General features: G+C 41.2%; 1 protein-coding gene across 1 annotated transcript; it reads right to left on the bottom strand.

The window, feature by feature from the left end:
- Positions 1-20,345: 20,345 nt before the first annotated feature.
- Positions 20,346-22,697, bottom strand: LOC104229244 (agamous-like MADS-box protein AGL62). Its single transcript, XM_070163419.1, has 2 exons — positions 22,485-22,697; positions 20,346-20,492 (listed from the first exon to the last, which is right to left on the bottom strand). Exons 1-2 carry the CDS (start codon positions 22,695-22,697, stop codon positions 20,346-20,348), a joined length of 360 nt encoding a protein of 119 aa, XP_070019520.1.
- Positions 22,698-23,603: the final 906 nt, after the last annotated feature.

Here is a 23,603-nt window from a genome sequence, read left to right as displayed (position 1 = left end):
AGAAATGCAGATTGAGACAATGCTTTGTCTCAAAAGGCATAAAGGTAGCCTTATGCAAGGAGTAAAAGGGCAAAATGATGATAGAATTTTTTTAGCTGATAGCATATCGAGATATTGCGACTGCTGGGGATACTGTGTCTGCTGGGAGCACTGTTTGCGGATGGCAGCTGTGAGTAAGTACAACGGTTTTGAGAGTTATATTCCTGAGCAATGTGAGTCTCGTGAGTATATAGTATACTTGATGATTTTGCAACTCAAGTGCCTGCATTCAAAGAAAAATCATGAGTTTTGTAAAGAGGGGAGGTTAGTTCGTATTCTCGCTGGCTCTGCTTGACCTGCTCGGCTCCATTCCGCTGATATTGGGCATATCATTGGGGTAGCGTTGCTAAACGAAGCAACTTTGGTAACAGACATGCATGATTTAGTAAAACAATGTGACAATAAATACATAATTAAGAATTATTTTCTTTAGATGAACTGACGACTGGGACGTGGTCCAAGATACTGCAACTTCTCTCACTTCGGAATTGTGAGGGTCCTCCTCAAAATTCTGGCCCAGTTTACTGGGTGGCTGCTTCCGACGGCTGCTTGCGTCGAATGGCTGAAATCACTTCAGAATTTTGAGGGTCCTCCTCAAAATTCTGCCCCAGTTTCCAATATCGAGGGGAAATAAAAATTTTATTGAATTATGACTGAACCCATAGGGCTTCCTACGTATCCCCTCTTAAACGGGAATCAGGTCAGGCGTAGTTCAAATTACATCATATAAGGAAAGCATAAAAGTCACACATAGTATCGCTTCACTACATCTGAATTGATCAGCTTCGGCCAAACTTCACCGTCCATTTCTGCAAGTATGAGGGCTCCTCCGGTGAGGACCCGGTGAACCATGTATGGGCCCTTCCAGTTGGGAGAGAACTTCCCTTTGGCTTCCTCTTGATGTGGAAAAATCTTCTTTAACACCAGCTGCCCCGGTGTAAACTATCTCGGCTTGACTCTTTTGTTGAAGGCCCTGGGCATTCTGTTCTGATCGGTCTGACTGTGACAAACTACATTCATTCTCTTTCCGTCTATAAGAGCTAGTTGCTCATAGCGACTCTCTACCCATTCTGCATCGCCAAGTTCGACTTCCTCTATGATTCTTAAGGAGGGGATTTCTACCTCGGGGGGAATGACTACTTCTGTACCATAAACCAACATATATGGAGTTGCCCCGGTTGATGTGCGGACTATGGTGCGGTATCCCAACAAGGAAAATGATAACTTCTCATGCCACTGCTTATGCTTTTCTATCATCTTCATCAGTATCTTCTTGATATTCTTATTGGCAGCTTCTACAGCTCCATTCATCTGAGGTTTGTAAGCTGTAGAATTCTTGTGTTTGATCTTGAAGGTTTCACACATGGCATTCATCAGGTCGCTGTTGAGATTGGAACCATTATCAGTGATGATTGACTCCGAAATTTCGAACCGACAAACAATGCGATTGCGGATAAAATATGCTACCACTTTCTTAGTCACTGCTTTGTATGATGTTGCTTCAACCCATTTGGTGAAGTAATCAATTGCCACTAGAATGAACCTGTGCCCGTTTGATGCAGCATGCTCGATAGGTCCGATAACATCCATCCCCCAAGCGGCGAACAGCTATGGCGAGCTTGTTGCCGTAAGCTCGTTTGGAGGCACCTTTATCATGTCTGCATGTATCTGACAGTGATAGCATTTTTGGACATACTGGATGCAGTCCGTTTCCATAGTCATCCAAAAATAACCAGCTCGAAGTACTTTCTTGGCTAAGACAAAGTCGTTCATATGCGGACCGCAGGTCCCTGCATGAATTTCTTCCAATAGCCTAGATGCTTCCTTTGTGTCGACATACCTTAGTAACCCCAAATCAGGAGTCCTCCTATACGTGATTTTTCCTCTATGAAAGAAGTTGTTAGATAGTCTCCGAAGTGTGCGTTTTTTAGTAGGATTTGCGAGTTCTGGATATTCTCCTTTCGTCAAATATTCCTTGATATCATGAAACCAAGGTTTTCCGTCTGCTTCTTCTTCTAGATGAGTGCAGTAATCTGGACGATCATAGATATTTATCGGAATAGGATCAATGAAGTTCTTGTCTGGGTGTTGTATCATGGATGATAGGGTAGCCAATGCATCGGCAAACTCATTCTGAACTCTGTCTTTGTGAACCTTTTCCTCAATTCCTGTACATGATGCAGATAAGGGAGTATCTTGGAGTTCTTGGTTGCTCATTCTTTTCGGACCTGATGTATAAGCAGGTCTGAATCTTCGATCACTAGCAATTCCTAAATGTTCATGTCAATGGCCATCTTGAGCCCTAAGATGCAGGCTTCGTACTCGGCCATGCTGTTGGTGCACGAGAACCTGAGCTTGCAGACACCGGATAATGCTGGCCGGTTTCTAATACTAGGACAGGTCCTATGCCAATTCCTTTGTAGTTTGCTGCTCCGTCGAAAAACATTCTCCAACCATTATAGGGTTCTGCAATATCTTCCCCTATGAAAGATACCTCTTCATTGGGAAAATACATCTTTAGAGGCTCGTATTTTCCATCCATGGGATTTTCAACAAGATGATCTTCCAGTGCTTGTCCTTTGATTTCCTTCTGAGTCACGTAAACAATGTCGAATTCACTCGACAGGATTTGCCACTTGGCTAGCTTGCCAATGGGCATGGGCTTCTGAAAGATGTACTTCAAAGGATCCATTCTTGATATGAGATAAGTAGTATAGGCACAGAAATAGTGCCTCAACTTCTAAGCTACCCAAGTCAGGGCACAACAAGTGCGTTCCAATAGAGAATATCGGGCCTCGTACGGGGTGAACTTCTTGCTGAGATAATAGATGGTCTGCTCCTTTCTTCCCGTTTCATCATGTTGCCCAGAACACAACCGAAAGCTCCATCTAATACTGCAAGGTAGAGTAATAGAGGTTTACCTGGCTCGAGCGGGACCAAAACTGGCGGCGTTGACAGGTATTCCTTGATTCTGTCGAAGGCTTTCTAACAACCATCAGTCCATTTGGTATCAGCGTCCTTCTTCAACATCTTAAAGATTGGCTCATAAATGACAGTGGATTGAGCTATGAACCGACTGATGTAGTTAAGTCTTCCCAAGAAACTCATAACCTCTTTCTTGTTCTTCGGTGGTGGCAATTCTTGGATGGCTTTGACCTTTGACAGATCCAGTTCTATTCCTCGACGACTCACAATGAACCCAAGTAGTTTTCCAGCAGGAACCCCGAATGCACATTTGGCGGGATTCAGCTTCAAGTTGTATATTCTTAGTCTGTTGAAGAACTTCCTCAAATCTTCCATGTGGTCATTGGATCTCTTGGATTTGATGATGATGTCGTCTACATATACCTCGATCTCTTTGTGTATCATGTCATGGAAAATAGCATTCATGGCCCTCATGTAGGTGGCCCCGACATTCTTTAACCCGAACGACATCATCTTGTAACAATACATACCCCACGGCATAATGAAAGCCGCTTTCTCCGCGTCTTCCTCATCCATCCATATATGATGATACCTAGCAAAACAATCAATGAACGACTGCAGTTCATGCTTGGCGTAGTTGTCAATTAGAATGTGTGTGTTTGGCAAGGGGAAGTCATCATCGGACTAGCCCAATTGAGGTCCCGGTAGTCGACACAGATTCTAACCTTCCCGTCCTTCTTTGGCAATGGCACAATATTGGCTAACCATGTTGGATACTCTACTACCCTAAGAACCTTGGCTTTGACTTGCTTGGTGACTTCTTCCTTAATTTTCAAACTCATGTCAGGTTTGAACTTCCTATGCTTATGTTTTACTGGTGGACATGTCGGATCGGTTGGCAGTTTGTGAGCTACAATAGATGTACTGAGACCAGTTATGTCATCATAAGACCAGGCGAATATGTCCTCATATTCCCTTAAAAATTCCGTGTATTCTTTCTTTTCTGATAGTGACAGATGAACGCTGATTCGTGTTTCTTTGACATTTTCTGCATCTCTCAGGTTGATAATCTCAATTTCGTCCAGGTTAGACTTTGGTCTGTTCTCAAAATCCTCAACCTGTTAAACAACCTCTTCTGGTTATTATCTTCTTCTAAGTCCGTATCCGTTTGTTGTGTTGCCTCGTCGCACGTCACAATCGTTGGTTCATCAAGATAAGTAATAGTAATGTTGGGTGAATAAAGTAAACGATAAAAAGTAATAAGAGAAAGATTTATAAGAAACTGAAATGCTTTGATAATTTTTTATAATTGTTTTGAACATTGGAGCTCTTATTTCAATATTAAAAATACGGAAAGAAAGTCAATTAGCGAAAAAAATAAAGATAATGCATTGTGCTTTGTTCAGCCTTGCTACCCCGAAGCTTTCCGGGCCCTGGTGGTTCTAATGGACCAATTGTTGAGGCGTGCAATGAGGCACACAGCTTGTATAGAAGGGCTTTCCTCCCCCTCCTGCTCGAAAATGACACAACAATCCATATTATCATATTTCAAAAACAAATCCCTCATCGCCGCTAGTGCCTCCTCTTCTCCCGACCCATATATGACATTGGCGGGCAGGAAAGTCTGTTCCAAGTGAGGTATTGGATACTCTAGTGGGTAGTAGGGACTGTGCCATGGTGGCGACCAATGGTTGAATTCCTCCCAAGTGTATTCATATCCCAAACCGAAAGTGGTACCGTGTTTCTTCAACTTGATAGGCTTAGCGATTCCTTGGAGATTCTTGCCAAGTCCCTTGCCAGGTTCGTATCCACACCAATTTAGTATACTTTCAAATTTGCTATCCCACTATTTGTCCTTGTCCATGGCGTTGACTCGCTCAATGTGATGGTGGTTTCTCCGCCTATCTTCTTTCTTCCTCCAATTGCTAGGATGGTCTGGTGACTGTATATGGGATTGCTACCGTCGCCGTGAATAATTACCTCTTGGTGATTCCACTTGGATTTCACTACTTGATGTAGGGTTGATGCCCCAGCCCCAACGGCATGGATCCAGGGCCGTCCCAATAGCAAGTTGTAAGATACTGGGACGTCTATCACTTGAAAATCAATGTCGAACCAAGTCGGTCCCATTTGTAGACACAAACTGATTTCCCCAATAGTGGACCTTTGGGATCCATCAAAAGCTTTGACATTGATAGCTCCACCCTTGATCTCATGCAGGCTCTTTCCCAATATTCTAAGAGTCACCAATGGACAAATATTGAGGCTGGACCCTCCGTTAATCAGGACTCTGGTGATGAAATAATCTTCGCACTGCACAGTGATGTGCAAGGCCTTGTTGTGGCTTAGCCCTTTAGGTGGCAACTCATCTTCGTGGAAAGTGATTTTATGACTCTCCAATACTTGCCCCACCATGTTTGCCATTTCTCCTCCAGTTATGTTGTTGGGTACATATGCCTTGCTCAACACCTTCAATAAGGCATTCTTATGTGCGTCAGAGCTTTGTAGCAGAGCCAAGATAGAGATCCGGGATAGCGTTTTGTTCAACTGATCAATGACCGAATACTCTTTGGCTTGTATCTTCCTCCAGAGATCATCAGGCCCAGTTTCAGTAACGGTTGGTCGTCTAGAGGCCTGCTTACGGGACTTGGCTAGGTGTTATGGGGTATAAACCCTGCCGGTTCTTGTCATACCCTATGATGTAATTGCTTCTCCAGATTTGGTTTTCCCTTTCCTTCTTGCCTCGGCGGTGTAATCCCATGGTATGGATTTTGGGTGGAATGGTATTACGACTGTCATGGCCACTGAGATGGGTACCTTTGCCTTGGATGGTAACACAACCACTTCAAATGGTACAGGTTTCTTTGGAGACCTAAACGCGACCTCAATAGGTCATGGCGTCTTTGCAGAAGAAGGTGCTTCGAACTCAAGTGGTATGGACATGTCTACTTTAGCGTCTTCAGAAGGCTGGATCTGGACCACAATCGGATTAGGTGTAACTGTTGGTTCCTTTTGCTCGTCACCTTCAGCGATTAATCTGATCGACCCTTTGGGGTCCCAATCGTCCTCTATCTTAATCATGTGAACGCCCCCACCCTTGTGGTCAGGTAGAGGGTTGTTGCGGACATTCGAAGCTGCCTCCTTTGCTATGATGATCTTGTTGTCAATCAAAGCTTGGATCTTATCCTTTAGAGAGTGGCACTCATCAATGGTATGCCCCTTCATGCCGGAATGGTATGCACAGGTTTTGTTTGGGTTAACACATTGGGAGAGGTTTTCGGGGTTTATGGCAGGGATAGGGGTGATGTAACTAGCAGTTTTGATCCTTTCATACACCTGGTCAATAGGTTCGACAATGGCGGTATACTGTTTGGGGGGTCTATGGTCGAAGTTTGGTTGGGTTCTAGGAAAGTTTTGGTGGGTGGGAGGTGGTTGATAGTGAGAGGGTTGAGTATTGTAGGCTTGATAGACATGTGCGGGTTGGGAATATCTGGGCGAAGTGGACTGATATGTGGGAGGTGGAGGTGATTGGTAAGTAGGTCAAGCTTGGTAGGAGGGCGAGGGTACTTGGTAATTTGGGGTAGGTTGATATGTGAGTAGAGGTACTGGGTAGGTTTGGTATTCAATTGGGGATTTTGTTCTTTGTGAAACCATCACGGTGCTCACGTCCCTTTTCTTGGACGTGCCACCAGACTGTAGAGCCTTGTTGGTGGCCTGCAAGGCTTTAAAGTTAGTGACCATACCGCTTTTGATACCTTCCTCGATCCTTTCCCCTAGCTTGATGATGTCGGAAATTTTTTGGCTTTCAATCAGCATTAACCTTTCATAGTACTGTGGGTCTTGAGCTCGGACGAAAAACCTGTTCATTTGTTCTTCTTCTAAAGCTGGTCTGACCTTAGCAGCTTCTGATCTCCAACGAGTAGCATACTCGCGGAATGTCTCCGAGGGTTTCTTCTTTAAGTTCTGGATGTAGAACACGTCTGGTGCATTTTCAGTGTTGAACCTGAACCTGTCCATGAAATCGGACGCCATACTTACACGATTTGACCACTTCTTAGGGTCTTGGTTGATGTACCAAGACAAAGCATCTCCTTTCAGACTTCTCATAAAGAGTTTCATGTGAATCTTTTAATCCCTTCCTACTCCGACCAACTTGTCACAATATGTCCTTAGATGAACTCTCGGATCCCCGGTAGCGTCAAACATTTTGAACTTAGGAGGTTTGTACCCCTCAGGCAGTTCGACATTTGGCTGGATGCAAAGGTCCTCATAATTCAGTCCCTCAATCCCCTTGCTTCCCTCGACACCTTGAACTCGGCTAGTCAGCTTCTTATGTTCCGCGGCCAGATTCCTGATAAGAGAGTCAGACTCCGGTGTGCTTGAAATAGGTTGAGTATAATGCGGTGTGGTTTCCACATAGATGGGGGTGTTGTGGGGATGATCATTTGTGGAGTTTAGTGGTTCAGGAATGAGCAGTGGGGTGTTGTCTGAAGTATGGCATGTGTTGCAGTGGTGATGTGGAGTGGGTTGGTTTTGTGGTTTCGGGATGCTTTGTGGAGGTGTGGGGTTTTGAGTGTTGGCAAAGTTGACATTTGGGGTAGTGAGGGAAAATGACAAATTCGCCAAGTTCCGAACTTGGTCCAGTTCTTCCTGAAACTTCAATAACTTCTGTTCGAGCTGGGAGGCACTTTCCTTGGAAACCTGAATACCCTGAGGAACCTCTACCCTTTCAACTGAGTTCTCCTTTCTGATGTTGCTCAAATCTTCCATCTTTCCCTTGTTATTGTTTTTGATAGAACTCGGAGGATGAGGTGGTGGAGGGCCCTTAGATCTTGTGGAGTATGATGACGATGCCAGAGTTCACGAACTAACTTTTGGGGAGGGGAATAAACAAAAGGTAAAAACAAAAAGGTAGCAAGTTAGTGCGGATTAGGAGAAGAAAAAGTTGCATTATTTAAACACATAGTGCAAGAATATAAATCGTGTCCTAATTTGGGAGCCTTGTTGTGCCCGAGGTAGGCCTAGCGACAAGTTGATTTGGAGAACTTATAATGCTAAATGCCTCATTTTATTGATAAAAATAAGACGAATCCCAAAATGACACTAAAATAGCAGAAAAATAAAATGTCACTAATGGCCGTTGGCCTTATTACATTTTTAAAGCAAAAGAAAAGACTCCTAACTACTTGGTCCTAGAAGGACCTTCCTTAGACTCAGCATCTTTAGTTCTATCGAACAGCTTCGCCAGCTCACACAGTCCCAGCAGCAAATAGGCTCTAGCCAAGTGTCCTCCTTCGTTTCCCTTAGCGTTCTGGCAGTTTTCAATCCTCTGGATGAACTTCCATTCCAATTCCACTAAACCCCGCTCCAAATACCCTAGTCTCTTGTTGGCGCTGACAACCATATCTTTCCATTCTTCAATCAACTTTTGATGGGTTTCTTGAATCTCCCGGTGCTCACTTTCGCATTCCCCTATCCTCTTGCGCAATTGGTTGTACTTGACCTGTGCTTCAGCCTTTTCAACTATGATTTTGTGACCTCGAACAAACCCAGGTTGGCCTAGACCATTGTGATTATCCTCCAGCCATCCTGAATAGTATGGGGTGCAGCCAACATGGTATCTGTCTGGCTCGATAGTATCTCTTCCCATGATGATCTTGTAATGCCACATATGCTGAGCTTGGCACTTATAAGGACTGTCATCAGCTTGGAAATCAGCTCGGAAGTGACTCATCTTGTCGATCCTTGGTATAACCTGCTTCCTACCAGCCTGTCTCATGACCCGGAGGGGGACATAAGGGTAGGTTCCTCTTAAACCGATTAGTATCAGAAATGATGCATCCCCGGATCGGGTGATGAACTCGTCAATAGGGAACAATTCGAACATCCATTGTATTTGATCCTCAGTCAGATTTTCAAACAGCTCCACCCATCCTTTGGCATCTTCTGGTTGAGCGAATATGTCGGGCATATAGTTCATTCGCCTTGGTTGATGGAAGGATACATGATCATCCCAGTCTCTCCGCTGAATCTCTTGCCGATATTCACCCCTTTGGAGATGCTCCATAAGCCAGAGCTGGAGTAGCAAGTTGCAGCCTTCGAAGTGTGGGGCTCCTTGTTGACATTTTTCCAAGGCTCAGTATATTTCTGCAACGATCATGGGCACTATGCTAAAGGGTTGCCCACCAATTCCCTCCATTAAGCTTTTAGTGACCATAGCTAGCCTGGTGTGAATCAGTGCTTACTTCATAGGAAACACTATCATCCCCATGAAGCAGAACATAATAACAAAGACCCTTCTGTGGATATGCCCCAATGAGGTGAGGGCGAATTCATCTGGGTAAGTGCGGTAGGACTTACTATGGTCATACCTTTCGTACAGATAGTCAAAAGGAATGTAGGAATCCTTCAAACAGGTCAAGTCTGTGTTTTTCCTTAGTCCCATCATTTTGAGAAAACCTCTACCCTTGCGATTTTCCGGCATAGGTAAACCCAGAGTCTCCCACGGAATACCAGCTAATCCTCCTATTTCCTCGAGCAAAGGTTTCATCTCAATCTCCCCGAAGCGAAACACAGACCTATCACAGTCCCAAAACAGAGTAGAAGCTTCTATGATTTTATTGTTGGGTTGGACATCCAGGAGAGAAGGCAAATTTCCTAGGTATTTCCGGACAAGAGCCTGATCACTAGAGTGAAGATCCTCCCACCAGCTTAGCAACCTTGGGTGGATGTTGGTGACCATGCCAAATCTGGGGACTTCGTGCCTCATTTCTGCAAAACGAAGTGTTAGACCCTTACCCCGCTGGACTCGACTATTTAAACCAATAATTAGCATAAGCGGCATTTAGTTCTCCAAATAAATGCACAGAATATGGTAACGTCCGTTTGGGTTCCTAGGAAACCCAGTGGACTTTGGACAAGGCTATCTTGAAGAGTCATTATGTGGACAACATAACTGACTCGACTAGGTTTTGACAGTGATGCATGCACAATTAAACAAAGTAGGGTTTCTATAAGGTATTAGACTGATACCCTTGAGCGGACAACTCAAGAGGAAAAGGCATGGAACCTTCGACTACACCGTTGATCAACTGGTTTTACCGCAAATATGCCTTTGCCAAATTTAGGGGTTAATGATATCAGAAGGGCACAACCACTCATTATAAGCATTACAATGGTATTTTATTTGGCACGAGTGGAATATGATGTTGAATATGCAGTTACAAGTTGTCATGCATTTGCACGTTCATAAAGTAATGATTACAATAATTGCTTATTACAACAGTATTGGAGGAAAGTGGTAAAAAAAGCATTAGAGAAAAGAAACAAAGAGCCAAGTCAGTTTCGTAATAGAAGAGAAATAAAGACATTAAATAAAGGCAATAAAGAAGCAGTAAAGTCACAAATAACATGAAATGGTAAAAGCCTAAAAGAAATTTCCCAGCAGAGTCGCCATGCTGTCGCGCCCTTTTTTTCTCGTGAAATCAGGCTTGTAACATTTGGAAGGACAACTCGTTCCCTCTTGGGAATTGGGTATTGGAACTTGAAGAGTCACCACCTAATGATTAAGTGCATTAGGCACTAAGAAAGGTTTGAGTTTGAAGAACCAGGGTTTGGGTAAGGGCTAGAAATTATCTCGAGGGGAAGGTATTAGGCACCCCTCAAGATCCACTAGTGTGGTTCCCGGCCATGTTACAATTGTGACTTCACATAATCAAGTAAGCAATTAAGGGCCTCAAATAGAAGGGGATTTTCACATATTATTGCAAGCAAATTGAAAGTTTGGAGAGAATAAGGAAAGCAGAAATAGTTCTGATAATATAACAAGTTAAAAGAGAGGGGGTCCTAGGTTTACAAACAATATGGATCACATCAATGCAATACCCGGCAATCGCTCCTCAGAAGAGGGTTGCACGTGGTATTAGCACACCGGTCATCATATCCATATCTACCCTTCCCACCCTGTTAAGGTATTAAAGCGTGGAATAGTATCGTTACTTATTGCATGCTAGTACCCGCCCCAATCCTATCAGTCCCGGAGGCATTTGGGACTACTAGTCCTAAAGGGAAGGGAAATTTGGCTTTTCAGAGTTTTAAAAGGATAAAATTCTAGGGCGACAATCAAAACATATAAGGAAGGTATGGGAGAACACGTAACAGTTAACGGGCTCAAACAGGCCTCCTCAACTTAAAGACAGATTGTTTAGCATGTCTTGTAGGTACTGGTTATGGTCTGAATTAAATTAAAGCGTAGGATAGGCTGATTCATCACATATTTCTCAGATGAGGAGTCCGAATTAGCCTTCCCTGGTTGTAACTTATCAAAGACTGATGCAGTTAATTAATTATCTAATGGTTTGTCTAAGTGAGACCTATAGGCATGATATCTAATAGTGCTTACTCTGTTTTAAAGAAGGCTTACTTATTGTAGAAAACACATATGTTCTGCAGATGTTAAACGACATTACCATTGATTTTAGACTTGTAGATGAAATAAACGAATCAAATTCATCTAGTTACTCCTATAGGCATGACTTCTAAGCATTGTTTATTTTAAGATGATTATGAAAGTGCAGGAGTCCTATAGACATGGTATCTAGAATGAAACTTATTATTACTTAACCTATAACTGTTTGCCTAATGATAGATGTAAAATGCAGAAGTGTCGAAGACCTATAGTCATGATTTCTGTATGCATAAGTGCAGAGAAACCTACAAACATGATTTCTATATGATATGCGAAAGTGCAGAAAACCAATAGACATGATCTTTATGTTTGCAGAGGTGCAGAAAATCCTACAGACAGGATTTCTAATGCGGAAGTGCAGAAACTATAGGCAGGATTTCTAATGAAATGCGGAAGTGCAGAAATTGTAAATGGTAACACCTATGAGCATGATGTCTACCCTTTGCATACATAAGTGACCCTCCCCTTTTCACTAGAACCCCATAAGTTATTACAACATAGTACAGACCAGAATGAATTAAGAAAAGTAAAATAACATCAGAAATTAAGCTAGAACCAATGAGCCTAATTCAGACTCAAGGTCCAATAATATGAGGTGAACCAACTTCCAGGATTAGGTTTCCATAGCCTTCTCTTATTTGGGATGTGTCAAAGTTCCTCAAGAGCCTCAAATGGACTCCGGGCAGTTCTTACAACCTAAATATATTGCAGAATTAAGAGCATAGTGCAGTGTGGAAATGCCAGCCCTCAGATGTCCAAGTTTAGAGGGAACTCAAGGTCCCAAAGCAAGGCTCATAAGAGGGGGACAGAACTTAGAATCTAAGAGTAAGTGTAAGTGCATAGAGGGGGAATTAGGGAGAGCCATGGCAGGCTGGTGGTCATGCCCATCAATCAGGAGTACTGGCACACCCCTGACTAGCCTATTAGCCACATTTTGAGAGTTGGGATCCATTGAGGATCAGGTTCAGACCTAAGCAGCAATTTGGATGCTATCAGACTATGAACCTTAACTCAAACACATAGAAGGGGTGGGGGTATAGGGAGTTAACAACAAACAGCAAATGCAAAGAGAGAGTAGCATTCTCAATACAGAACAAGAACAACAAAGTAGACAGGAGTGTAGCAACTGTAAAATAAACACATAAGGATGGTGCTGAAATAGAAATTAAGGCATACCAGTTTCAGGGAAACAAATAAGTGAAAGTTGAAGTCTTGTAAACCAAATTGCAAGCAAATAGTACCAAAGATCTCAGAAGAGAGTAGAGTATTGAAAGAGTATTGTAATTGAGAGGTGTGTGTGTAAAGTGTTGAATTCGAAGTACTGAACTAAAGGTTCAAGGTGTCTAAGTGCAGAAGGGTTGTGCCCCTTTTGTAGTGCAAAAAACAAGTAAGAAAAGGTAAGGGAATAGTTTGCAATCAATCACACAGAATCTCCCTTCAGTTAAGGGATTCTGATTTCAAACGGGTAAAAGACAATTAAGGAAAGAATTGGATTAAAATCTTTTCCAAAGTAACACAAGAAGGGTAAATACACAGGGCTTATTTAAGGAAAAGTCCAATGGTACACGGTTTGTGAAAAAAACAAGGAAAGGGGATCAATCAAACAGCTTGTAAAAAATCGAAATTGCAGGCTTTTTTCGAATGAACCAAGTCAGGAAAAGGTAAAGAAGGTTCAATTAGAGAGAATCAGTAACAATTAATCAAACCCTATTAAAGGAATTCGAAATCAATCAATAGTTGTCAAACCCCTTTTTGAAAGAAGAATTTCTCATATATAAAGCACACAAGTATGTAAATCAATAAGGAACTGTCATATTACTTAGAAAAGAGTCTAACATAGAATGGTTCAGAATCATAAGCAAAGGGATACAAGTCTAGTTTGTAGACTCATAATGAGTCTGAGAGTCCAGGGTCCCAAAGTAGAATCCTAACCCGAACACAAATCAAACTTGCCAAAGAAAACCCAAATCCTAGGGCTTCCACTTGAATCAGACACAGAGGTGAGAAGGTAAGCCATTGAAACAAACTCAGAGGTCTCTTTCAGAGACTTATGAGAACCAACATACATGATAGCATGTTTGAAACAAAAAGTGAAAAAAAAAAAGTTGACTTAAAGAGCATAAAGAACATGTTTAAGAAAAGTCAGGAGAGGAGAAGGGTGATATAAGCTTAAGAAATAGTAGTAATACATGCTTGGAACTCCAACAAGAGTCTAGTAAAACAAACAAAGTTAAAGAACTCAGCAAAAACACATACAGTAAGAGAATACTGAAAAGTATAGCAAAGAACATGCAGGAAAACATAACAAATATTAACATGTGAGCCTACTCTAGAGGCACAATAGAGTACAAAGGTACAAAAGAGTCATGTATAGCAGAAAGAAAGGTAGAAAAACAACACATGCATGGTAAAACATAGTATAGGCAAACACACATAAAGAAAAGAAAAAGGAAGAATCAGAAAGACGTTTTGAAATCCTTTCAAAAACCCTAAATCAAAGACAAACGATTTTGAAAAGAACATTTGGGGAAAACACTTTAAAAATCAAGTACAACACAGATACAACATAGATCTAAGAAAACACACAGAGAAAAACCTCGAATAGCTTAAGGTTTCAGCGAAACCCTAGAAATGAGAAAGGCTTGGAAGAAGGTCCGATCTTTAGTCAGATGAGTTAGAATCAGGCTCTTAATGCTTGAATATGTCGGAGCATGGCCAGAGAAGCCATAGAATTGTAGATATGAGAGGATATGAAGGAGAACCATCAAGGTCAGGCCTCGAAGCTTCGAATAACCATGGTTTGATGGTGGAGGGGGTGAGTACCAACCATCCATGGCCTGAGAAGCCATGGATTCCGGTGAAAGGCGGTTGAAAAGGGGTAGGAGGAGGCTAGGGTTCCGAATAGTTTTGAGAGAGTTTGATAGCTCAGAGGCGGCTGAGAGGTAGAAATTAAGGATTAGGGTAGGTCATTTGAGTTTAATTATGGAAGGGTGAATTATGGCCGTTGATCTGTATGATCAACGGCCTAGATCTAAGAGGGTATGTGGGGACCGGGTAGGGCCGTTTGGATTGGGTTATGGGTTGGGTCAAATAAAAAAATGGGTCGGTCCGGTTGGGGTTAGGATTGGGTCAATTTAAAATACTGTCACCAATTTTATAATTATAAAATGCTATTAATCTTAAAGTAGACTAGAATTGCAATTATATGCAATTTAGTCTTTTAAATACCAAATAAATTTGTAAAAATGTACAAAAATTATCTTAACTATATTTTGGCATAAATATGGGAATAAATTAAATTATTCACCAAAATTGATAATTTTGGGAATAATTATGGATTTTGTACCGCTAAAATGGATAGTAAATTGATTTTAATAACTCTTCAAAAGATTGGAAAAATATTAAAACACTTGGGTATGCTTATGTAGGCATATATATGCTATTTTGAAAGTATTTTGTATATAAAAATACATAGGGAAAAATTGGGTATCAACAAGTAACTCATCTGTAAGACCTCAAGCAAGGCATGAACTATACTTGTACCAAGTAACTCATCTGTAAGACCTCAAGCGAGGCGTGAACCATACTTGTACCAAGTAACTTCTCTATAAGACCTCAAGTAAGGCATGTTAGAATTTGTAAGACCTTACAAAAGGCATAATCCCGATCTTAAAGTTAAGGCTATATATCCAAACTTATAAGACCCCTTAAAAGGCATACCCTCAATATAGACGCTGAAACTACTTCACTCGGGGACTGAAAGGCTCCGGCCAAATATAATGACTACGGTCACATGGTTGTACCAGCCAAACTAACGCGACTCAGGGACACCCTATCGTTGCTATAAAATCACTGGCCTTCAATTACTTCGAAAAAACTTCGAAAAGAACCGATTAATCAGGCTACCCTCGGCATAAGCAAAACAGCTTCGATCATATCAGCTCCAAACGATATGCTTCGAAACAACTCAGCCATCGAGTGAAACCTCCCAAGGTGCTCATTACTGCTACATAACGACTCACAATCTAGGTTCTTATCAAGCCGTTGAAGAGTGGGGCGAACACAAAACTTCAAAAAATCTTTTAGCCAGGGAAAAATAAAGCCTATATAAGAGGTCGTACCGACCCTATGTGTAAGAGCCACTGTCGCCAACTTAAAATTAAAGGTCGTGCGGACCCAATGCGTAAGAGCCATTGTTTCCAGCCTATATTAAGAGGTCGTACTGACCCAATGCGTAAGAGCCTAAGGGCCAGCTTAAAAACTTAAGGGTTAATGAACTCGAGTCGAAATCCGACTCTGAGACCGAGCCCAAAATAGTTAACTAGAAACACCCAAGGGCAAATGCGTAAGAGCCACTGTCGGCAGCCTATATTAAGAAGTCGTACCAACCTAACGCGTAAGAGCCTAAGGGCCAGCTTAAAAACTTAAGGGTTAATTAGCTCGAGTCAAAATCCAACTCGGAGACCAAGCCCAAAATAGTTAACTAAAAATGCTCAAGGGAAAAATGCGTAAGAGCCTAGACGCCAATCTATATCAGAGGTCGTACCGACCCAACGCATAAGAGCCATTGTTGTCGGCCCAAAAAATCTCAGGACTAGTTCCTAGATCTAAAGGTCGATAAACACGAGTCGATAACCCGACTCGAGGACTGGGTCCCGAGTGGCCGACCTTCGACCGTTGTGAATCGCTCAGCAATAGAGAAAAACCAAGGGTCTAACTCGAGGTCCAAAATCTCAGACCAATTGTCAAAAAACATCGCAGATTATTCCTAAAAGACAAAGGAAAAATGAGAAGCAATGGAAAACAAAAGGCCTTCTAAATATATTGGTCATAAAGGTACGTTTACAAGGCCTATAAAGCCCTTACAAGGGAGGTATCAAATAAAGCCCTAATCTACTATCGGGTCTATGCCTTCGACGGCTCCTTCAGAGGTTGTGCCACAACGGTTCCTGCCACGGTCCTAGGATCTTCAACGACCTCTTTCCCTATGGGGATTCCGCCTTCATTCTCATCATCTCCTAAGCCACTGCTCGAAACACCTTAAGGAGCAAGCAGGGCAGTAGTTTTGTTCTCTAGGGTTTTCACCCTCTCAAGCTTGGTAGACAGATTAATGCCCCCCGCGTGTATATCCTCAAGAGTCCTCCTCTGAGATTCTAACCGAGCATGTTCCATGGCTCGAGTCAATTTCAGTTCGGCCTCCTCGGGCATCCTCCTAAGTTGAGAATTTATTAAAATGACACCCTCTTTGTGCGAGGATATGAGTGCCTCGGCTTTAACTTTGATCCCTGATAGCGCAACAACTAACTCAGTATGAAGACCTCTATACTTATCACTCTCCGCCCTTGCATCATGAAGTTGATGCCCGACTAAGTCCATCTTTCCATGGAGGATATCCATTTCGGACGCTATGTCACTCATGTGCCGTTTGAGTTCGAGAATTTCGGAGTCTCTAGCTCGGAGCTCCTCCCTCATTAGGGACTCTTTCTTCTCAAACTGTGCAAATCAGATCAAAAGTGTCAAAATGCTGAGATCTGGTAAACATTCAGACAAAAGCAAACAAAAGCTACGTAACCTGCTCATCGAGATAAGTCTTCTCATGCTCATAGTGGGTCACCTCAGCTTGAAACCAAGCAAACGTTTGATCATATAACGCCCTGGACTAAAACTAAGAAAGAGACAAGTTAGAAAGACGAAGGTCAGGACGACAGGCAGAATTTACAAGAACTACCTGCTCATAGAGCCTATCCATCTAACTAAAAATGAGTGAGGCATCGAGCTCAGGAATTTTCTCGGGCGCAGCTAAAGGCCTTTCAAATGCATCTTTATCTCCTATGGGCACCCCTATATTGCAAGGTTTTTTATTCTGGACATCCCTCTTTTCCTTAGCAGGCAAGGTCGGTCCAGGAGGAGAATCACTCGTGTCAATAACACAGATGGGATCAATCAGGGTTGTCTCTTGTCCTCGAAGAGCTCCAGAACTGGATTCCTCCGGACCGACCGCTAAATGCGCCTCAGCTCGAGGAATATTTTGGCTGACAACTGGCTCATGGACGTTACCCAAGGCCTCTTAGATGGCCTCTTCAGCCCGAGGATGGACAACGACAGCACCAAGTTCCAGCTTGGAAGCCTCTGTCTTTGCAGTATAAGGAGCAATCAGGTTTTTCCCTCCCTAGGATACTATCGAGGAATCAATTTTTCTCCTCACCTTCAGCTAGGGGACTCCCACTACTCCTCGAGTTAAGGCTGCTAAATTAGCCTTAGGTTCTTCCACTTTGATCTTCTTGTATTTCGAAGACTCAACCGACAGTTCCCTTCGTCTTTTCTTCTCTCCGTCGGATCCTGGGGTATCTGCTTTACCAACTTGTGTTTCCCTCATCAGGGGGACCTCCCCCAGACCTGCACAAATACAAAATATAAACACAGTGATTGAGGGCGCTGTTGGCAGCAGTTCTGCTAAGAAATATAATTACAGCAAAAGTAAAGACTCACTGTGGTCCTTGGCTTCCCATCGAGCTTTGGATAGATCACGGCACACGCACTCAACGAATGGACAAATCGAATCCAGCTAGTTGACCCAGCCCGAGAGGTCCTTAACCGCATTAAGGTACACGACAACGGGTACGTCATCAGAAGAGTCAGTTCGTGGGAAGATGTACCCAAAGAGAAGCAAGAGAATATTTAATTAGCACATCTACTTACGTTGATGTTACACTTTTTGGGGAATGGCATCATGTCCGCTGGAATCAGGTCCGAAGTCCTAACTCGGACAAAGCGGTGTATCCACCCTCCGTTCCTATCTTCGTCAGTGCAAGAAAAAAGGGCTCTCGAGGCCTAACAGTGGAGATTTATCAGGCCCCCACGGAAGAGTCGGGGTCTATACATTCTGATCAGATGGTCGAGAGTGAAGGACACCTCATTAATCATGTTCGCATAATATCTGGTCATGTAAACAGTGCGCCAGAACGAAGGTTGAATCTAACAAACAGTTACTCGATATCGTTTGCAGAAGTTGAGGATCACAGGGTCTATTGGAGGCGAGGATGGCTCCACCGGGCCAAGGGTAAATGGATAAGTGTACACACCAAGGAAGCCAGCCCTGTATGTTGTTATGTCCTCCTCTCGAGAAGGAATTTCCACAAACACTGCGTCCCCCCAGCGACAGTCGGCCTTCATGCTTTTGATGTCTGTTATTGAACTTACATATTGGGATACAGGCTCGTATCGCCCCGGCTTCGAAGAAGGTTTCTTGGTCTTAAAATTGGAGGTCGTTCCAAAAGCCCCTGGAATGCATTCCCCAACGTAAGGGGGGATTGTTGCTTTTCCCTTAGGTGAGCACGAGGAAAAAGAAGGCACATCTTCCTGAGGAACAGAGGTGTAAGTTTTTTCCATCTTTGCTAAAATGTTTCAGAGGAGAAATGAAAATTACGTTTCAGAAAAGAGTACACATGGGAGAGGTAGGAAGAACTCTTTTGAGGGCTTGGTGGTGCAGTGGAATATAAGGAGCGAAAGAAGAAGTATTTATAAAGTTCTGACACGAACGTTGGTGCAGGCCAAAGGATAGCCAACTGATGTAATTAATTCGAAGGCTCTTAAAGGTTGTGTGGACGCAACCGTTGGACACCTCATCTTTTCGTATCGATCGCCCGATAGGGCATGGTTATCGTCATGATAGAAGTGCCGAAGGGGCAGGAATTCGAGATCGTTTCTTATCGTTTTACTCTAAGAAATGCGGGGACTATCTGTATACAGGTGAAATTGGAAAACCCGATTTCACGATCATTACGTCCTTTCCTTGAGGGCCCGGGGGCACAGCTCGAGGTTTCGACCTCAAGTGTTCTTTATACCCGTTTTCGGTGTTGTACTAGTCAACGATTATCATGAATAAACGGGAAGTTCCCTAGGCACGTGGTCCAAACTGACAACACCTATAAGAATAGTACCAGTCTGTGCCAGATTGCTAAGTAGTTGTACCAGCTATTTTACTTTGTAATAAATACACATGTACTATGTTGGGATTCCTCTCCCTATATAAAGGGGATCTTTACTGCTTTTTGCAGACACGATATGACTACTACATTCAATACAAGAACATTCTCTCTACTCTCTAACTTAAGCATATTCTCTTGATTTCATTGCTTACATATTGCTTATATTTGTTGTGTTCTATTTATTGTTCTTCATTTATTGTTCATTATTGGCCATAAAGAGCCTTCATCAAAGCTCTCAAAAATGTTAGTCCTTCATCGGCCGTTCATAGCTGCGCATCGAGCTCGACCTCGAGGCCCCGTATAGTCAGGCTCGAGGCCCCGATTCTCAACCACTCTGTTAGCCTAAACGCACCATTTTCAAGTTCTCATCTTATTTTCCAGTCTCATACTTATCATCTATTGCCTAACAACTAGCATAAAAACATAATACATATTTTTAGAATCACAAAATCAAATCTAATTGTAATTACCATTTTCAAAGTAACCATTTATAGCTGTAAAGTACTTCGTTGTTTGAATGGAAATGAATTCAAATAACCAGGGAATCAAACATTTTTATGTTAATTCCTTTTCTAGAAGGATTTGAAACAAATCTGGTCCTCATTCTTTTTCCCTTTTCCTTAATTGTCGGTGCTAATCCTAAATGATCATAATTAGACAATACATATTTTACTTTATTAAAATTTTGTTATTGGATTGCACTTAGAACACCAATTATTATTTTGTTAAGAAGTTAAAGAAAAGTACAAAAATAATAAGGACTACCTTTTATGCGGGGCTGAGAAATTTTTGCTGCGCCATTCATTTATGGTATAAGTTTTAGTATGTTCATACACAAAAAGATGGCAATTTATGAAGTAATATTTTTTTTTCGTATAGTGCTCGTGCATTTCTAGATAAAGAATAATGGTGCACAGATATATGTCTTACTTCTTTAGAGCTTCCTCATTGGTTTCAGGATTCTCTTTGGAAACTGGTTTCTTCGACAAGTTTTCACCAACTTGTACCAATAAGTTCATATTAGCCTCTGTAGCATTATCCATTTGGGTTGTAGTACCAGTTAATGCATTTTCCTTGTATTACAGACAAATAAAGGAACATAAAATAAAAGGAGAAGAAATGGTAAATTGAAAAAAATTGCATGAAGCTGTGAATGTGTCACTTGGAAATTTGTTGACCTATCCATTTGTGAGAGAAGGTTTGGTGAAGAAAACACTAGCATTGAAGTTGAAGGGAGGTCACTATGATTTTGTGAATGGAGGATTTGAGCTGTGGGGACTTGAGTTCGGTCTTTCTCCTTCTCTTTCCGTATGAATGAACTTAACCACCGTTTTAAGTGGTTTTTTTCCCTAGCACTTTTGCTTTTATGTAATTTACCAAATCGAACTGTATGTTGTTGTATGTATCAACCAATATCAAAGAGCACCAGTTCTTATATTTCTGAATAAATGATGAAATGGGAGTTCTTCTTCCTTTTATTGTGAAATTTTCTTTGTGATAATAGTAGTAGTACTTTTGGTTTCAAAAGTTGGATGGGTTATTACGAAAAGTCTCTATATGAAGAATTAAGGAAAATGTAAATTTTTGCCTTAAAAATAATTTGTGTCGACTACGGTCATCATTTTGTGTAAACGAACTCGGATCAGTATTTTGACAGTCCCGGGAGGTCCTTATCGTGATTTGGAACTTGGACGTATGTCCGAAATTTAATTCGGAAGTCCCTAACGTGATTTGACTTATTTTTCCGAAAACTAACATTTTTGAAAGTTAAAATTTTCAAGGTTTGTCCGGAAGTTGATTTCTTAGCTAACTGGTTTGAATTTTTATGTTGAGACTTGGAATAGTTCTGTATTGCTATTTGAAACTTGTCTGCAAAATTTAATCTAATTTTGAATTGATTTGACGTGATTCGGATATGCGGTTGTAAATTTGAAAGTCCTTGAGTTTCTTTTAAAATTTCATGCATTTTGATGTCTGATTCATGGTTCTAGGTGTTATTTGGTATTTTGATCGAGCGAGCTTGTTCATATGATGTTATTACAATTTTGTGGATGTTTGGGCTGGAGCCTTGAGGGCTCGGATGAGCTTCGGACATGTTCCAGAATGGTTTTGAACTGAAATTTGACTGCTAGTGTTGCTGGTGCTCAGGTATCGTAATTGCAAGCACCAACATTGAAATTGAGAAGGTGATAGTGGGGCTCAGTTGCCGCAATTGTGTCATCCCTTCGCATTTGCGAAGTCTTCCAGATTTGCCTTGGTTCAGAATTGCGAACATTTATTCGCATTTGCCAAACTCCCAACTTCGATTTGTGAAGCCTTTTCTTGCAAATGCGAGGTTTTATGAGGCTATCAGGGTTCGCAAATGCGAGCCCTAGTCCGCAATTGATTGCGAACCCACTGTCGCAAGTGCGACATCTACAAATTGTAAAAGAGCTGGGAGACGGGATTCTTGGAAATATTCTGAACCCTAGACTTAGGAGACGATTTTGAAGAGGGAATTTCATCTAAAAATTTTGGTAAGTGATTCTAATCTTTTTCTAATCATGTTCTATCAATTTATCTTAGATTTTAACATCAAAATCATGTGAATCAAAGTGAAAAATTGCGAAACCTTGTTAAATATTTGAACATCAAACAATTGAGTTTTGAGAATCGATTTGGACACGGATTTTAAAACTAATAATATATTTGAACTCATAGGGTCATGGATAGTCAGAATCTACTATTGTACCCGGATTTTGATCAGGCAAACCCCGGATTGACTTTTTGACTTCTTGGAAAAAGTGTAATGATCTTAGCTTTATCTATTGTAATTGATTTTTCTAGTATTTTTTTATGATATTAAGCCAATTTTGGTTAGATTCGACTGGTTTGGAGGTAAATTTTAGAGGAAAGACCATGGTTGAGGTTTGATTTGATTGGACTTGATTTTCTTTCAAGCCATTTTGATGTTCTTGAACTTTGGTGATTGAAAAATTGAGATGAGAGGTAGAGATTGTCCTACTGGGCGTGTCAGAATTTGTAGACAATAAATTTGTGTCGAGAAAACAAAATCAAGACCGAACCATGACCAAATCCATATAGGGGTGGCCAAACGAGTAAACTTTGTTGCCGAGGGAAAAACCCACTAAAGCAACTTCAGCACCACTTAGTGTACAAAGTTCACTAGCCTTCTTGAAGAGACCAGCGTGTCGTCTAGAGAAACTCGCTTGTAAGTTTCTCTCATTTTGTATCTTCACCATGTCAATTTTTTTCCGACCATTACTCTTTCTTCCCATGGCTAAACCTATGCTTTGAAAAACAAGGAGAAGTGTGATTTTTGGTCTCACCCTTAAGAGTTTATTTATAACTGTAAAATCATTTCATTGTTTGAATGGAAATGAATTCAAATAACCAGGGAATCAAACATTTTTATGTTAATTCCTTTTCTAGAAGGATTTGAAACAAATCTGGGCCTCATTCTTTTTCCCTTTTCCTTAATTGTCAGTGCTAATCCTAAATGATCATAATTAGACAATACATATTTTACTTTATTAGAATTTTGTTATTGGATTGCACTTAGAACACCAATTATTATTTTTTTAACAAGTTAAAGAAAAGTAACAAAAATAATGAGGAGTACCTTTTATGCGGGGGTCAGAAATTTTTGCTGCATGCGCCATTCATTTATGGTATAAGTTTTAGTACGTTCATACACAAAAAGATGGCAATTTATGAGGTAATATTTTTTTTTGTCGTAAAGTGCTCGTGCATTTCTAAATTTACTCTAGTTTTTATGTGGATATCTTCTTATATAGTCTTGCTTAGTAAAAATCATTCCATTATAAGCTTTAAATATGTTAAAATATTTATTCTCTTACTCATAAAGTATAAATTTTTGAGAAATTAATATAAATCTTAAGATAATTAATTAGAGAGTAATTTAAGCCTTTACAAACTCGCGAATCCTAATCGTAATACTTATGGCAAGTGAAAGAATATAATTTTGTAGTCCAAACCCTAAACTTGAATCATAATTTTTCGAATAACTTTAATCTTTATTAACCTCTTAAAACGCCCTTCTAAACCTAACATGATAAATAGTACATGCAAAAATAATTATAACTACGCCTCGGTTCTAAATAAATTGGGGTTAATTATATATGAATTATCTCTGTCCATGTTTCTCCATGTAAACTCATATC

This window comes from Nicotiana sylvestris, chromosome 12 (genome assembly GCF_000393655.2).
Source record: "Nicotiana sylvestris chromosome 12, ASM39365v2, whole genome shotgun sequence".
Lineage (NCBI taxonomy): Eukaryota > Viridiplantae > Streptophyta > Magnoliopsida > Solanales > Solanaceae > Nicotiana > Nicotiana sylvestris.
Note: the sequence above shows the minus strand (reverse complement) of the source record. Positions and strands in the feature narration are given on the sequence as shown.